The sequence below is a fragment of the Fringilla coelebs genome, assembly GCF_963513975.1.
Source record: "Fringilla coelebs genome assembly, chromosome: 7".
Taxonomy (NCBI): Eukaryota; Metazoa; Chordata; class Aves; order Passeriformes; family Fringillidae; genus Fringilla; species Fringilla coelebs.
Genome location: NC_140035.1, coordinates 35,365,275 through 35,382,811, shown reverse-complemented (window position 1 = coordinate 35,382,811; position 17,537 = coordinate 35,365,275). Strand labels below are relative to the sequence as shown.

Below are 17,537 nucleotides of genomic sequence, written 5' to 3'. Positions count from 1 at the left end.
GTGCATAAATAACCATCTAATTTGTGTTAAAAATTTGGTAAAAGGCTCTTTTGTATGTGCCAATACAAAACCCCTCAAAGTGCAAAAATTTCTCTCATTTTTGTCACTTTATTTTAATAAAAATAATCTAGCCAGCTAGTGGAGATACAATATCAATTATACTAAAAAAACTGTAACCACCTGGATTTTCCATAGGTGGAAAGTTGCTCAAATTAACAATATGTTGAGTAATTATAGACAAACACACTCACTGAAAACACCATCAGGTTGCAAATGACTTTGCAACAGGAAAAAACTATTAAGTCATTAGATAATTTATCTGCAGTGAAAAAATTGGAGCTGTATCCTACTTATATGGAGCCCTAGCAATACAAATCAACTTTGTCATCCAAAAATTGAAAAATGCTTGCACCACACTGCAGATTGGCTAAACCAGGCACCTGGCTTTCAAGAAGCAGCAGAAGCAGATGCTGAGATCCTGTTTTTACGGGAGCCCTCAAATCACACACAAACATTGCTAACACAAGAGTCTTTGCAGCGTGCTGGTGACCAGGCTTGGATTCTGGAGATGGAAAAGCACAAGGATGCTCTAATTGCTCCAGGCTGTGTATTCTTCTTCTCCCCTCATTCCTCATTCCCATGCCTGTCTATGATCAGGAACAATATTATCCTTGCCATTCTTTTGTAAACTTTCCTGGGGAGCCCTACAGATCAGTAAAGGCAGATGAGGGGCACAGAAGATGCACCTCATCCTGGGTATCCTGGGCCCACATCTGATGAGTCAGGCTTGTGATGGCTTTAGGAGATTTGTACTCATAGATTTGCTTTGTGACACACAATTTGATGAGTTTAAAAGGCTCCTGGAACCCTGTCTGGATCTGAAGAGTGACTCCTCCATTAGCTGATGAGAGAGACAACCTTGAGCCGAGTCCTGGCCCTTCTTCCACCAGCGCTGTGTATCTGCAGTCTCGTGGTTGCTTTTCTCTCTGGAGAGCAGTAGCAAAGCTTTCTGTAAAAACATGACTTTGCACTTCTTCCGTGAGAACGCTCTCTTTGCTTTGATATATGTCTCCTTTTATTCCTTACAATAGTTGCAGCTCACCTACCCTGGGGCTCTGTCACTTTGGTGGTAATTTTTATGACTCGATTACAATAGTTTTTTAGTTCAGACATGCCCAGTGCCCAGGGAAGGGGACTCCATCTGAAAGGTTACAGATATGACAGATGGCTCCAGTGTGTGAAGTGCAGCCCCGTTTGGACACAGACAAAATGTCTGTGTGTGCTTCACCTTTGTTAAGCTCCTTTTAATGTCAGGAAAGTGAGGAAAGTGAGCCCAGCTGGCAGCTTTCTGCTCTCCATTCCCTCCTGGTTGGCTTTTGCAATGAAGGAGCCATATCCAGGAGAAAGCCTCCTGGAGCAGGGAGAAAGGAACAGAGGACCTGGTCAGAAAGGTGATCCCTTTCACATGTGCTTCCCCTATACCTGAGTCTGCTGTTTCCTCCTTTGTCCACACTGAGAGATGGGAGAAGATGGTGAGATCAGCTCCATGTACTGATAAAACACTGAGTTTCTATTATGGAGGAAGGTATAATGCAACCAGACATCACTGGGGAGGAGATGTGTACCTTGGTCCTGTTCCTTCTGCAGCTGCCAGGGAGGTTCCTGTCCCTCAGGGGATGTCATCACTTGGTTATGAGCACAGGCTGGGAAGGATGTGAACTGAAATCAGGTTTGAATAGGTTATCTGTGATGAGAGAATATACTGGGCTCTGCTTACACAGGGAGCACACTGGGCTTACTCTCAGTCAGAAAGGTTTTGCTGACTGGCACGATCACAGTCAAGACTGAGAGATTCCCTGCTTTCAGGAGCTGTTTCAAACCCTATTACTTCTCCAAGCATACTGATTTTACTGTAATTCCCAAAGAATTACCTCTAATATTACCACAGAACACAGTAAGGAGGCCTCACATATCCTTATTTTGCAACTAGACTGAGCATTGTCACTACATAACTTATCTAATTACAGCTTTTAAAACAGTAACTAGAATAATTGGCTGACTGAGCATTTTTTAAATGAATGCAATTCTGCACAGAGCACATTCCAGTGGCAACAAACACATACCTGCACTTCCCCTTGCTCTGGAAGGAAATAGTTTCCTAAAAAACCTTCTCATCAATGAGCTGTGAATGTTTCTAAGGATGACATCCTTCTTCCTAAGCTGATGACCCGAGGACCTCCTGCTCACCAGCCCCACAGAAACAGCCTGGGTGACAAACAGCTTGGGAGAGCCAAGGGATGAGCAGTTCTTCCCTTGGCCCCACTGAGCATTGTCTGGCACAACAATAAAGCCTCAGACTTGATTTTACCACTCTTGGAAGGAGCTGGTAACACCTGCAGGTACTACATATCCATTTTCTTAACAGTAAGGTTCCAGCAGCCACGAAGGGAGGGCAGGGATGTGCCAGAGCTTCTCCACTGGCTGTGCAGAGATATCCACTCTCCTTCAGCAGCTCCCTGGACAGCCCCCATGCTGGAAGCCAGCAGAGCTGATGGGCTATTTTCTGGAGTGAATCGCTGAAAGGCCAGCCTCAGCTCTGGCAGTACAAATGCTGGGCACACATCAATTCCTGTGTCATATTTACTGGGGAAATACCAATCCCTTGGGATTGCATGTACAGGCTGAGCTCTGCACTGTGACTAAAACCAGGGGCTTGTGCTCAGTTCTGAGACAGCTTGTGTGTGGCACAGCCAGCACCACTGAGCTCTGAGCTTTTGGAGCCTCCCATGTATTACTGTGCTCTAGGGAAGAAAATTCCATGGATTTTTAAATCCAAATTCTGAACAAAGCCCACCTTCTTTCACCTATTGTAACAATATATTTGTGCATAATGTGATATATATGTTACAGAATCAGTGGCTAAATTCATAGCATAATTTTAAAAATAGGTTTCACTATAGATCAATATATGACAAGCCTATCTATTTTAGTGTGTTTTCTTGGTACAAATTATGACAGAAATACAGTAAGTCAGTAATTTTAGATTCCTTTGCATAGACATTGTCACTGTAATTTTGCCAGGAGGGAGATAATAAATCATACTTTTCCATCTGACTGATGTTCTGTTTCCCCTGTATGATTTCAATGGCTGTATGCTATCTTCAGAGCTGGCATTGTTCATGGCTCCTTTTATTAAAGCACAGGAACGTTATTGAAATTTCTTTTGTATTATGATTTTCTAGCCATATGTGAAATTGTAGAACACACAAGAAGGGGAAAAAATAAAAGCCCCACTTGCTTGAGTCATAGTAGAAAAAAAAGCCTGCTGCACACATCTTGGAGAGAAAAATGCCAATATTAAAATGGGGGAACCATGTGGCAGCCTGGGCCCTCTCCACCCAGGCTGCCACACTCTTGTTTCTCACCTAAGAGCACCCCCCCACCAGTAACACTCTGCACCATCCCAAGTGCTCCATGCACATTTGATAAGCTTGCACTCCTAGGCTGGGTACCTGGTGGTCTGAGCCAGGCTGTTGTTTACACCACTTAAAATTCTATTTCTGTTCAGAAGTTTCTATTTCTGGCACACTTCTGGGAGGTGGGGAATCCATTTTTGGTTTCACTGCCTCTTTTTCTCCAGCATCAGGATGGACACTGTGTTTCAGGGGCTGAGAGCTGCTGGGATAGCAGCTGCATACCTGCCTGCATGTGCCTTTTGATGAGAGGCCTTGCTTTGCTCAGTTAAATTCAGGTAATTGCATTAATAAAACATTTTAAAGAGCATTAACAAAGGAGAAGGAGGTGCCACTATCCTGAAGTAAAGGTTTCCATAATGAGCTGAGAATCAGTGTATGATAATGCCATGCTTACACAGTCTCTCATATATTTTGGGTTCTGATTACACCCTGAAGAACCCTGCTAGAGCTGTGTCCCTACTGTGCAAAGCACTGTTCAAGAAGACATAAAGTCAGCAAGATACAAAAACCTTCACTGAAGGATTACAGGTGATTTGTGGACAAAACAAAGCAATGAACTTCAGATATAGTAGCAGGGAACAGGGGAGAGAAAAATAAAGTAGAACTTTAGCAATGAAATCCTGGCTCTTTTCAAGGCAGCAAAAACTTTGCCCTAGAAGGAAAAATTTCACCTTTCCTGCTTTTTTTTTTTTTTTTTTTAACAGTGTGGAGGAAAAGGGCAAGAGCAAGGTCTGTTTTTCCACTTCTCCATACCTGTGCTGATGCAAGGGACTAATACTTGGGTATCACCTAGGGACTTTTCCAGTGAGGCTAGGTCTGGGAGTAGCCAAGGTGGAAGGGGAGAGGTCAAGGAAGTGGAAAAGTCATTGGGAAGGATAGGCAAATAAAGGCAGCAGCAGAGGATAAGCACTGGCAGAGCTAATGGCTAGAAGAAATTGCAGCTCTGTGCTTGGAAGAAGAGAAGACAGCCACTGAAGAGCACCCAAAAAATGTCCAGAGTAATTCCCAAAGTTCACAACTGCAGGTTGAAGCTGCTCTTCTCACTTGAACATCATCAGGAAGGCCAAAACCTCTGGTGTTCCCACCCAAAGGATAACTCACCCAATGTTCTGCCAGACTAACACAGATATTTTAATGTCTGTGCTTAGGCAATTCCTGCCACTGCCTTGGAGGAGGATGGCACCATGCCCACCCTCCTGCAGGCACAGGGAGCAGTCCCTGCCTGTCAGTCTGAAATGGAGAGAATATTTCAAGATGTCAGCTTGACAATCTCTTGTGAACTGACCGTTTATCTCCCAGCAATGGCATTTTGCTACACATCCAGAGGTCTGCAGGACGTTATTCTGGATATGCCTCTGCTGGGTGATGAGAAATCCAGGAAGTTCAGGGCTGATAATGGACTTTCCAACCTGACAATCCAATCTTCTTCCAGTGGCTCTTCACTGTGGCTACAAATACACTGAAACCACACCATAATTCCATTTCTCAAAGGTGTGTGCTTTTCTGCCAGTAAGTCATGCAAGAGAGCAAAAACTAATCAGCACTTAGGGACACAGTTGCCTCAGTGACATTTGCAGGAGTTCTCCATCAGCTGCCAATGAACATCTGTCACAGTGGCGGAACACTGTCTCCTTAGCTTTCCATCAGGGGCTGGCTGGGGACATCCATCTCAAACACAGCCATGGGCACTTCCGAGAACCACAACCAATCTCCATTTGCTTCTTTTCTGTCTCTGAAAGATCTCTGCTCCTACAGGTGAGCACAGAGCACTTGGGACTTAGACCTTAACCTCCAGGACTGAAATCAAAGCCAGGATGATGTGTGAGAGAAAAAGCAGCTGCCAAGTGACCCCGAGAGTCCCTGCCAGATCCCTCTGGAGAAAACAGCCTGGGACTTCCAGCATCCTTCACATCTTCCCTGCAGCTACCACAGCTGCCTTCACCCCTGCTCTGAGAGGGGGCAGTGGGGACCTGAGATACCACATTGCACTCCAACAAAGAGAAAAGCAGAAAGCAAGATGGGAAAGAGAGAGATGGATCCCAGCAAAGCCCACTGGACCTGCCCTCTCTCCTGCTCTACAGGTATCAGAATCATGACCACCAGGCATCAATCTGTATTTTAATCAGCACATTTCAATCAGATCATGGTTAGCATTAGAGAGACTGTGCTGGCCTTTTCTGCAGCTGGAACCCCAGCCTCAGCCAAAGCTGGGGGCAAATCCCACTGAAACCAGGGAATGAGGCAGGCTCTGTACGGGCAGCTCAGGCCCCAAACCCACCAACATCTCCCAGGACCCATAAGAGATGAAGATGCTATGAAGATGCTGCCTGGGGTTACTAAGCCATCTGTCAAAGACATAAAATTTTACAAAAGGATACAAGAAAAATTCTCAATGGGTTTGGATTTATAATTGAACTTCAGTTCAGCATTTCAGTTCTACATGTTAATGATTGAGGGGCACAAGCATAAATATTTGGACAGCTGTCTAAGCTACATGGCTTGTTGGCATGTTTGTATTTTGTGCTTATGACTGTTATGACTCAAAAAACTGGATGTACAAGATCTGTTCACTAGAAGAAAGCTAAATATTCAAGAAATGGGCCTTTGAAACTACTCCTTTACCCTGACAGCATCCCAGTTACTGCCAGTGGTAAGAAAAAAAGATTAAATCACATTTGGATTTCTCACCCCAAACCTGAGAAAAAAATAATCTAGAAACAGTACAGGAAAATTCACCCATCTGGAAACCTCTCATAGATATTGATATCCTAGGAAAAAAAAATCTGAGAGAAAAAAATTAATCCCAATTTGTGAAAGATCAGGCAGCTGAAACTTCCACAAGATGAGTCAGTCCTGGCACACATACACAGACACACACTTGCAAAAGATTTTTAAATAGAGGCTAATTTCAGCTGAAACTCAGCAGTGACAAGCACTTCTATAGATGACGATTTGGAATCTACATACCAGCAAAAGTAAATCAAGTGGGTGAAAGGGTTCTGAGACCACATAAAACAGTGCCTCTGTTTCCACTGAAAGCAGCCTGGGCTTGAGTCAGAACAGCCTCTCGTCTTTGACTTCAGTGTGTCTGCAATGGATGTGAGAAAGTTTGCAGACATTATAAATTCAACAGGATGAGGGAAGAGCAGAGCTCAGAGTCTGTAAAACCTATGAACTGCTCAAGATTTCATCTGCAGAGATAGCAGGTATAATCTTTATTCTGCTGAAATAAACAACAAAGTGTTTGGATGCCTCATAAAGTCAAGATTTTAGAGCAGCAGCTTCCTGAATCTCAAAGTTCTGCCTTTCCTATAGAATTTATGAAGTCATAGTTCACAGGTGCTCCTTTTTTCTCCACAAAACAGTGATCTTCCATTGTCTGACTCTCCTACAGAACTTTGAGGAAAAAAAGACAACCACTGTTTATTCTAGGTAAACACAGAGATTTCCAAAACATTGGTTTCTGCCCTATCCCACAACGTATTGAGCTTTCAGCAAAACACAGGTCTAGGTCAAAAGTTTGACTGTCAGCTAAATTAAGTGTGAAGGATCTCGCATTAGTTGTGGACAGAAGGTTACTGTGTGTCAGAGTGGTGTGACACTGTCTACTTTGTGCTTCTCAGAGGGAACTGGAACTTTGCTTTCCACACAACACCCCAAGTGTTTGAATACGGCAAGCAGGGAACCAGATGGCTCCTAACTGTCTCCAGCAGCTATTCTCTCCTGTATTCTGTTTCCCTAGAGTTTAAGCTGTTATCAGGATGAAATTATTTCTTTCAGGAAAAGAGATCGCTACTTTTCCACTGAATTCACACACAAAAGATACTTTAATGACAAGATCTATCTCTCCCACTGAAATCTCTTCAGAGTCCTTACAAATTTCTGCTTCCTAAAAATGAGACCTTACAGCTCTCACATGAAAACCTGACCACTGAGGTGGGATCTCTCACCACCTGAAAACACAGCAGTCAAAATGCAAGCACTGAAGTGTGATCATGGGATGAACTAGGGCCTTCTCAGGGCAAGAAGGAACTGTTACCTGAGCAGGTTACAAGATCAGCATCTTCACATCCCTCAGCAAAGCAGAGCAGGTTGATCAGGGTGGCCCTCAAGGAGATGCTCCTCAAACAATGGCTTTACCTTGTGCTTGTGACATTAAACTGTCCTGGGCAGACTCAGTGACTGCAGTTTCAGATGGACAGAGAAAGATGAACATACACCACACATGATAGAAGAAAGGAACTACTAACTGCTACCTTCCCTGAAAATGCCCATTTCTGTGAAAAAGGGAACTGCCATCTGTGTTACTGAGAACTGGTGAAGTACTCAGACCTATATGAAATGATTTTCCTTGCAGGAAAGCCAATGAACTGGCCAAGTGTATAATAAGATCTGGCACTAAGCCAGGAAGAGTTACAGGCTGCTGTTAATTATGGAGGTTCAACTATTAAAGCCACATGACCTGTAAGAACAAACTTGTGTACCTACAGCTTTTACAGCCTCTGTTCTTCACTGTGAAATGCTGTTTTCAGAATTGAATAGCACAATTGAAAGCTCGTGATCAAACTCATTTGAATGAGAATTGCAGGTTGTGTAGTGGTTTTAGAAAACACTGACTTGTTTTTAAGATATATTTCAGGATTTCTTTATGACATTCCCTACCATAACTCAGCCATTACAATGAAACCCCACGCTTCTCATTGCTTGAGATGCTCATCTGCCTAGGATTTCATCTTCTCCATTCTAGACAGCCTCATCACAGTTGAAATGAAAAAATTAAATAGAGTTTACCAACTACTTATTTGTATGCTCATAGATTTATGAGTAACAACCCTCAGGACCATGCCATCAATTTTTTGCTATCCAAATTGCAAAAGGGGTTCTTAAAAAGCACTCAGTACTGGTTTACACAGCCTTGGTAGTCCAGCATGAACCATGCTATGAGAAAAGGAGGCAGATGCAGAGGGCTGGCAATTTCCACAGGGGCTTTTCACTGACCACTGGCCCTCAGGGGCGCACCTAAAGGGGAGGTGACAGCCTTTACTTAAACCAGACTTGCATTACAGCTAAGAATTACTTCAACTTCAGCATTCATCAATGGCAGTAAGCAAATACTGAGTGCCTTTGAGAGCTCCCAACAAAAAATACAATTCCTAAAGCATTCTAGTAGGAAATACTGAAGAAAGGGTTCCATACCTTAAATTCCTCCAAGATTTTGTAATTTTTCCCATGATATTCGCAAAAGTTTTTCACTTCTTTGCATTCTGGACAGCATCCATTGTGTTCCACTTTTGTGCACTTTGGGTGGATTTTAGGGCATTCTGGTTGATCACAAACAGGTCCATCCTCAGTACAGACACAGGGACAGTTGGAATGTCCTGGGAAAAAACGTTCTCCCAGTTTGTACACAAAGCCACTGTCATCCACACAGCCCTTCCCCCGGTAATCATCAAAGATCAGATTGTCATTACTGGAGGTCTGGTCCCCTTCATCAGCGGGGTAATCTTCATGATTGATGGCAGCTGGAGTGACCAAACCAGGGAGCACAATCAGAAGTATCCATGCTTCATGGATATGAAGAGCCATCCCCCTCCTCAGCTTCTCCATGGGACCTCAAAGCCAGACACAAACAGTTGCTTCCATAGGGAGACTAGTGTTGTGGTCTGAAAACAAACAGTTTCAAGTGAGAAAAAATTCAAAATTCAAGGAATACTCACTTACAAAAGTCATTGTTTCAACCAGTATTGAAGAATAAATCAAAGTTTTTAACTATCACTGTTTCATTTGAATTGAACCTCTTCTTAATTATTGGCAAAGAGAACAAAGCATGTGAAATACGTAAAATTAGACACACATGCCTGGAAGCATATGACCATAAAATATGTCTGAAGGAATGGCAGTTCACAGAATCATCTAATTTTTACTTTCCTCATTTTTGCAGTTGAGCTTTCGGATGCACCAGAAATTAAACCAGCTGCCTGGAATCTCATGGTGATGGGCAGCTTGGAGGGTTTTGAAGCCAAGTTTAAGCATGGTCTAAACCTCCTGTGGTGGCCACTGTCTCTTGGTGCTACATATGGAGCATAGCCCACTTCATTAAACTGAGGTGGGAAAACTGAGCTGAAAAAGGAGTTAAACATAATCTGCTGTCAGATGTGCCTAATCTGAAAGATGCTGCTGGGTTAAACTCGGGCTGTGAGAGGTGGAATAGTACAGAATCTTATTTACAGCATTTCTGAAGAGGGACTTTCTGGGCTACAAACACAGCCCAGCCTGCAGCAGGTACGTTTAACCCTGCCAGAGGCAAAGATGCAATTCACTTTCTCCATTATTCAGCATTTCAGTAATTCCCAGCAAAAACCGCGGAGTGCAGGACGTTAAATGCCTGCATAATGCATGGAGCCGCTGAAACGTGTCGGCCTGATTAAGCTGGAGCTTTTCTAAAACTTCGGGAGCGGCACAGCACGGCCCGACCTGCGGCGAGCTGTGCTGAAGTGGTGGAGTGAGGACGGAGCCCAGGAGGGAGAGGGGCTTCTAGTGACCCCCGGGAGAGTCGGCGCCAGGAGAAGGCTCCGTGCCGGTGCCTTGGGAACACTTCTGGCTGCCCACAGTGCCACATCACTGCCACCAACCTGCCACACACCAGCCCGCAGCCAGTGCAACGCTGGCAGCAAACTGGTTTCTGACCCTTCTTAAAAAAGCTGGGCAAAGTATTACAGGAAACTTTTAAATGGGATGAAATATCAGCATTACATGGACTGCAGAATTACGGAGGCAGATGCTGGCACAAACCAAAACAAGAAGGACTGTTGGGGTGTGTGTGTCATCATCCCTTCTTTTCCTCCATTCCCAGAGCATGCACACACAGGCACACGGAGTCTACACAAACATGCATTAAGCTACACACACGGGCAAACACGTACTCCCCCCCACCCCTCGGGGTGACATTTTTATATAATGGCTTTTCTGGTGGACTGCAGATGTTCAGCAATTAATTCTCCCTTAATTGAAACAAAAAAGGAGCAGCAGCAGGAGAAAGCTTCAATCCCAGAGAAGCAGCTAAAGGATCCTGTTGACCAAGCAGTTTTTCCGAAGCCACAACAGAGGGAGACACCGGATATTACACAAGATTTATCAAATTCGAAAAGATATCTTCTTAATTGAAGTACTAGCTGTGTTTCCATCACAAGGACTACGCATCCTCTTGTTACTCCTATCAGCAATATCTACTGTAACATGCTGTTTGGAAATCCAGCGATTCATGCAGATACGGCTGCTTTACATATCTACAGAGCAGAGAATCTCCCCACCTAACGCTACAGGTAGGTTGCAACACTGCAGTTTTGTGGGCATTTAGAGGAAAAAAAAGAGCAGCAAACAGAGTCATTCATATCTGAGGAAATGTGAAACACTTGTGAGAATCTGCTGGAGTTTTGTGAGGAAGCTCTCAAAACAAATGCGTGCATATACATATATGTATATAAAAGTTCTCCCCAGATATTTTGCTACAGCAGCTGAGATGTCCCACAGCAACTCACTGGCACTCGGCTCGATCCTGGAAATCAGACAGACTGCAGACGTCTTGCACGGACACCTTTCAACAAGTAAACAAATGCTGTTTGGCTGAGAATTAGTTTACAGCTTGAACTTTCTCATCATTTCTCATCCTGAGAGAGGCCAGGATCGTAGGTAAGTCTCTGAAACGTTTCCATCCACCTTCCCTCACCCCAAGTAAATAATTCACACCTACCTGATCAGGCTGGATGTGAAAGCTGAGAGGGGTCACAGGCCAACATGGACTGAAAGGTTAGAAACAGATTAGCGAAAGCAGTTCATCCTAATCACGTTTTCGGTGTTGACTCACGGACAATCCCTTTTCCTCCACCTCCCATCGCAAAACGGGAGCGCGGCAGCCCAGCAACCACAACATGAGAACTGAGCTTTAACCCGGCGCCGACGATTCAGAGGGAGCAGGATTCAGGCGGTCCGGAGGCTGCGATGCCGCGGAGAAACCCCGGTGCCAGCAGCAGAGTCATCGCGGCGAACTTGGGCTGCATCTCCTCAGGTCTCGGGGCGGGCAGGGGAGAGAAAACAACCCATCCCTGTCCCCTCCCTGTGCCCGGCGGATCTCCTGCGGCTCCAGCTTCGCCTCGGCGGGGGAAGGGGGGGAGCGATCGCGGGTTAGGCGGGAGGCAGGCGGGGGAGGGCGGGCGCAGGAGCCCCGCGCCCGGCGGGCGGGCAGCCCCCGCGCCCCTCCGGGGACTCCCCGGCCCGGGCGCCGGCCATGCCCGCGCCGCGCAGCTCCGCGCTCCCTGCCTGCCCTTATTAGGATTAATTTTGCTTTCAGGGGGCTGGTGGTAAAAAAAAAAAAAAAAAAGAAAAAAAAAAAAAAGAGAGAGAGAGAAGAGAGAAAAGCCGGGGGGGTAAAACCCAAAAAATAATGCAGGGGCGGGGCGCCTCCGCCCCGGCCGCTGCTCCGCCCGCCGCCGGCTGGGGCGACGGCTCTGCCCAGACCTGCCGGTCCCCCTCAGAATCCACCGGCTCCCGTCAGATCCACCGGCTGGAGCTCCTGTCAGCCCGGCTCTCTTCAGCCCAGTTCCCCTCAGATTCACCTTCTGGAGCTCCCCTCAGCCCGCTTCCCCTCAGATGCACCGGCTGGAGCTCCCCTCAGCCCGCTTCCCCTCAGATACACCGGCTGGAGCTCCCCTCAGCCCGCTTCCCCTCAGCTCCTCTCGGCCCCGCAGCCCCCTCAGGTCCGCCGGCTGGGGCTCCCCTCAGCCCGGCTGCCCTCGGATCCGTGGGCTGGGGATTCACTCAGTCCCTCCGCTCGCTCCAGCTCCGGCTCATCGCCGCTGCACCGGCGGTGTCCGGGAAAACATCCCCCATGGCCGCATTGTGGAAACTTCGCCTCATCTTCCCACAGGCGGCTGCGCCGGGGAAGGGGCGCCCCGGCTCCTGTGGCTCATGCTGCGCTACATTAAAAATCAATCTCCTTGCAATTCGGCTGCGCCGGCATTAGGCGTCATTGTAAAGCTGTTTCTCCAGAAACCACCAAAAGAGAGATTCTTGGTGTTGGGGAAAACGCGGTGACAGCAGGAAGAGGGAGAACTAGAGGGGTTTATTTGGATAAAATGCTAAATAATGCTCCGTTTGGGCCAACATTCCCCGAATAGTGCAAAGAAGAGCTAGGAAGCTATAAGCGTGCAGTGCTGCTGTCAGCCCGCTCTCGTGGAAGGCGATGAGGGCCGCGTGTGTCACTGTGTCACGGTGCCCAGCTCCAGAGGCAAACCCTGCCATCGGCACCCGCGGACAGCAGCGAATCCTGGCTGTGGAAGCGCACGCAGCGCACCTCGACCCCGGGGCCGCGCAGGACGGAGAGCTGGCCCACGGCCAGGGACAGCACCTTCACGGAGCCCTCGCTGCTGGCCATTGCCACCAGGTCACCTGAAACACACGGCAAAGGCATCATCGAGGTTGGCAAAGGCTACACAAGAGAGCGGCATGGGAAGTTTTGAAATGCTGGCTTTAAAGAGACTCGCGTGTACTCCTGCTTTCTGAGATAAATTAACAGAAAGTTGGACAGAACAATAATAATGAAATTGGATTTTGGAGTGATTAGGCCAGTCTGGAGACCTTATGTTCTCCTCACAAGGAGCCTGGCTTGACAGAATGACAGAATTCTGTCATTGACAGAATGACAGAATCTGCTGAGTTGGAAGGGACCCACAAGGATCATGGAGTCCAACTCCTGGCCCTGCACAGGACACCGCAAGGGTCACACCATGTGCCCAAGAGCGTTGTCCAAACCTTTCTTGAACTCTGTCAGGTTTGGCGCTGTGACCATCCCTGGGGAGCCTGTGCCAGTGCCCAACCTCGGGAGGAAGAACCGTCCTCTAACATCCAACTTAAACCTCTCCTGACACAGCTTGAGGCCATTCCCTCATGTCCTGTCACTGGTTCCCACAGAGCAGAGATCCGTGTCTGCCCCTCCACTCCCCCTCACAAGGGAGCTGCAAACCCTGGCGAGTCTCCCCTCAGTCTCCTCCAGCTGAACAGACCAAGTGCCCTCAGTCACTCCTCACATGGCTTCTCCTCAAGGCCCTTCACCATCTTTGCTGCCCTTTGGGTGCTCTCTCATAGCTTAATAATTTTCTTTTATGTTACAGTGACCAAAACTGCATACAATACTCAAGGTGGGGCTTCCCCAGTGCAGACCAGAGCAGGGCAGTCATATCCATTATATTTGAATACAATTATTCAGGGACAGATTCTGAAACACAGACTGAGCACCAGAGGAGTAGATGCTCTCCTAATACCTGGTATCAATATCAGACCATGCTTTTGACACTGCTTTTCTTGTACTGCTCTAAGACACGAGGATGTGAGTTTTCAGCTGAATTTCCACGAAGTCAGGCATCTAACTGCACTGAATGCTTGCTCCCTTATATCCTTATGGAAAAAAATGATAATTAAGTCCTTAGTATAGAACAGGGTTTAACAGTAGAAAAAATAAAAGCTAAAAAAGGCTCTAAGGAGTTCTCAGTTTCCATGTGCTTTTTTTCCAAATCAAATGGACTCAGTTTTGAACACTTTTAAGGAAGCAGAATGTGTTTATTATCTTCCTGCTTAAATAAAAGCAGAGGTAATAGCTGGTAAGTGATATGTTTGAAGCACCTCTTACCCAGCATCCAGATAAAGACTCTCCTTTAGAAATTAACTATAATAATCATGAGTTTCATGTACCAAAAAAAAAAAAATCAATATATTAATTTCAAATCTGATGCGGCCCTAACAACAATGGGATCACGTACTGTCAGTCATGATCTTGGTCAAACACCTTTTTCTATTTAGAGCAAGTTCAATACACCCTCTGAGTGATTACAGCTTTTCTTATGTATTGAGATTTTCTCTCTGAAAGCAAAGACATCACCAGCAGAATAATTGAAATTGACATGGACCAAGTCCATCTGGCACCAAGGTCATAATTTTTGGGAAGATTATGAAAAACAGGAGATATTCTTCTATTTTTACTAACTCAGGTTATTCACCAAATAGCCAATGGGAACATACTGCCCAACAGACATGAGCATGGAGGAATTTATCCCAGTTTTAACACTTAAGGGCCTTAGGTGTGCCTATGTGATGCACAGTTTATCCAGGGAATATTCTGTCCCTCCATTCAAACTAGGTCATAACAATGATGCTGTCTGTTCTGCTCATGAAGATCTGATGGCTTCATTTCACCATTTATCAAAAGAAACACGTAGCCTCAAACAGCTTACAAATGCACTGAGAATATTTAACCACAACTTATGCTTAGTGTGGTCATGGATATTTGTGCAAGAAAGGGAACTAGCAAGTAGAGCTAACCATGATAAATATGCCCTATTTGCAAACCTTTACAACTACCCAGCTTCTTCATCTAGAACAAAGCCTGACACAGCAAAGATCCGTAGGATGGATTAGAGTGTCCAAAGCAGCAGATGTGAATATTTATTATAAACTCTCCTCCAGCAAGTCTTTGCTGACAGAAGCATTGCATATGGATTGCACTTGCAGCGAGACTCTCCAGGCAGTCGCTGGATGACTTCTCCAGGAGCCAAACAAATGCCATTTCGCCTGCAGCCCTGACACCACAACAGCTGGGCAGGGGGTTAATGTCACTTCCAGCTTCTCAAAACCACTAATGAACCCAGTTGTTACAGAGAGGGACAGGCAGGAGAAAAGATCTGGACAGCTGCAGTCCACTTCCAGAAAGTAAGGGCAGGACAGAATGACAACTGAGACAAAGCTTCAGCTCCCTGTGTCGAACAGGGCAAGGGCAGGCCCCAACCCTGCATTTTTCTGCACGCTTTGCTAGGTAAGTCACATGCCTGAAGCAAAACCGTAGCACTCATCCTGTCAGTCCATGCCAGTATTCTGACAGTCCTGGGAAACTACAAAGCCAAGAGGAAAATAGAGAGGGTCAGTAAAAACCAGCCAGCTCAGAGGTGCAGTAGTACCCTGCACTGCCTCCACTGCTGGCAGTCACTGGGGAAAGGATGCAGGTGCACTTGGCAGCCCTGGTGAAGAATGATGCATTTCACTGGAGTTTCTCCCTGAGTTAGGATGTGTTACTATCACTGACCATGACACAGCCACCTGCTGGCTCAGGAGCAGCAGGATGCACAGGCACATGCATGTGAGGCGGAATGCACAAAATGGCAACATCTCATTTCCCTCACCCTCTATGTCAACACTGATCTATGGGCTCATAACAATTTACTCATTGTAATGTAAATTTACTCCCTCCTTCCTTCTGAAAGAGATGTTTCATTTTGGGAAGAGGGAACAAATTGTGTTTTATTGCTCTTTCAAAATTTTTTCCAATTAGGAAAGCAAACAAAAACTACTACATTACTGTGATGCAAAGCTGTATTTTAATGAAGGATACTTACTTGTCACTAACAAAGGCACGTTGATATAACGCTGAGGGAGATAAAAGCCTGAAGAGAGGTAATTCTTCATACCTTTGACCAAACTGTCAGGTGGGGCTGGTCTATGCAAACTCATTGAACTGAGCAGTTAGGCTGATTTGCATTGAAATGAATAGATTCTGCTTAGAAGATGCAAAGTCTCTAGGACTCTGACCTCTAGATCTCACAGCCTCTAGATCTCCAGCTCACAAGGCTTCCAGAACCTGCTCTGGATCTGTTGGTGCACTTGGCAACATGGGGAGATAAAGTGAAGCTTTGCTCTGGCTGGCCCCACGCCAATCCTGAGCTCAGCCTTCTTCCTCAACCTGGCAGACGAGGAGTGATGACAAAGCACATTGCCACCACAAAGAGACCCTACAGTAGCAACCTTTGTGCTAGTCACAGCTGATTTGCTGTTGCCCATTGCTAAACACAAGTACTAATTTTTCTGATGTACCCCTATTATGTCCTTAGAATAACATAAGCTCTGACCATCTGGACACTTGCTTCAAGAAGGATGCAGTGAGTTGGAAAAGGTAAAGAAAGGTAGTAAAGCCAATTAAAGGTACAAACAACTTCTGTGCAAGGGATCCTTGAGGGGATGACAGCTTAGCCAAGAAAATGGCTAAGCTGTGCATTAAAATGTACTTGGCTGATGGTGCTGACTCCATGTGTAAACCTCAGGCTTCAGTCTTTCTTTGGGGATCCACAGAGAAATGTGGAGCCAAGCCAGACCCAGATCACCCCCCAGGGGATGATGAAGCACAGGGTTTCCATGAAAATGCTTCTCTGTATCCCACCTCAGCTGGGAGCTGCGGGGCAGCCAGAACCTGGAATCTCTGGACAGTCACCTTTCTGCTTGGACCAGACTGAATTTACTCTGGGGAATCACTGCAATTTCAGCTCTCTGTTTTCCCCAGCACTAGAGTTAAGTACTGCTGTAGGTTTCCAGTCCCAGTGTCCTACAGAGAAAAGCTCTTTTCTTGTCTCTGGGCTGGCAATGCTCTTCGTTTTAGGCATTGATTAATTACAATGCAGTGCTGTTGTTTGGGCTGGAAATACATTTGTACTTAAAGCAATAAAAATCATCCACGCACTTCTAGAAGAACTATTCCTGCTACTAAAACTGTATATCTATGTTGTTTTGAGACAAGAGCTGAACCCTAAAATCATTTAGTACCTCAGAGACAGTAATATTTTAGTAATTTTTTTTTCTTTTAGAATACATACCCCACTCTGAAAAAGGGGGTAGTTAAAATTAATTATGTTATATGCAAATCTGTTCTTGTACATTTTCCAAATGTACATCAAGTTATAGGTTTGATAAAAACTGTAGTCATAAAGTGCCAAAAGAGGAATCCGGCAAAAATCCCACCAAATTTACTGGAGTGTCCATACTGACCTAAACATGTGAACTTAAAAGCAAAGTTACTGCATTCAGTGAGGCTCAGTTGTACTACATATAAGTAAGCAACCTGCTCTTTCTCATCTGCAAGGAACTTTGCATACCTATGGAAAGGAATCCTAAGGAACAAAAGCCCCTCCTGTGAAATCAGTATGAAATCCATCTCCTAATTTGAACTGGTGGGTAAATTTAAAATAGGGC

The 17,537-nt window shown here is 45.7% G+C and overlaps 2 protein-coding genes across 2 annotated transcripts in view; both read right to left on the bottom strand.

Moving 5' to 3' along the window:
• The window catches only part of VWC2L (von Willebrand factor C domain containing 2 like), a 45,538-nt gene extending 33,462 nt beyond the window's left edge, over window positions 1-12,076 (bottom strand). Inside the window, exons 1-2 of the mRNA XM_084209794.1 lie at window positions 11,227-12,076; window positions 8,673-9,139 (exon numbers count right to left, since the gene is read on the bottom strand). Of these exons, the coding sequence (XP_084065920.1) occupies window positions 8,673-9,083 (411 nt within the window). The 5' untranslated portion in view covers window positions 9,084-9,139; window positions 11,227-12,076. The remainder of the gene's footprint in view (window positions 1-8,672; window positions 9,140-11,226) is intronic.
• Window positions 12,077-12,624: 548 nt separating this feature from the next.
• Window positions 12,625-17,537, bottom strand: part of SPAG16 (sperm associated antigen 16) — a gene marked incomplete at its 5' end in the record, with an annotated part of 363,040 nt that continues 358,127 nt past the window's right edge. The window contains one exon of the mRNA XM_084209553.1: window positions 12,625-12,920. Within this exon, the coding sequence (XP_084065679.1) occupies window positions 12,739-12,920 (182 nt within the window). The 3' untranslated portion in view covers window positions 12,625-12,738. The remainder of the gene's footprint in view (window positions 12,921-17,537) is intronic.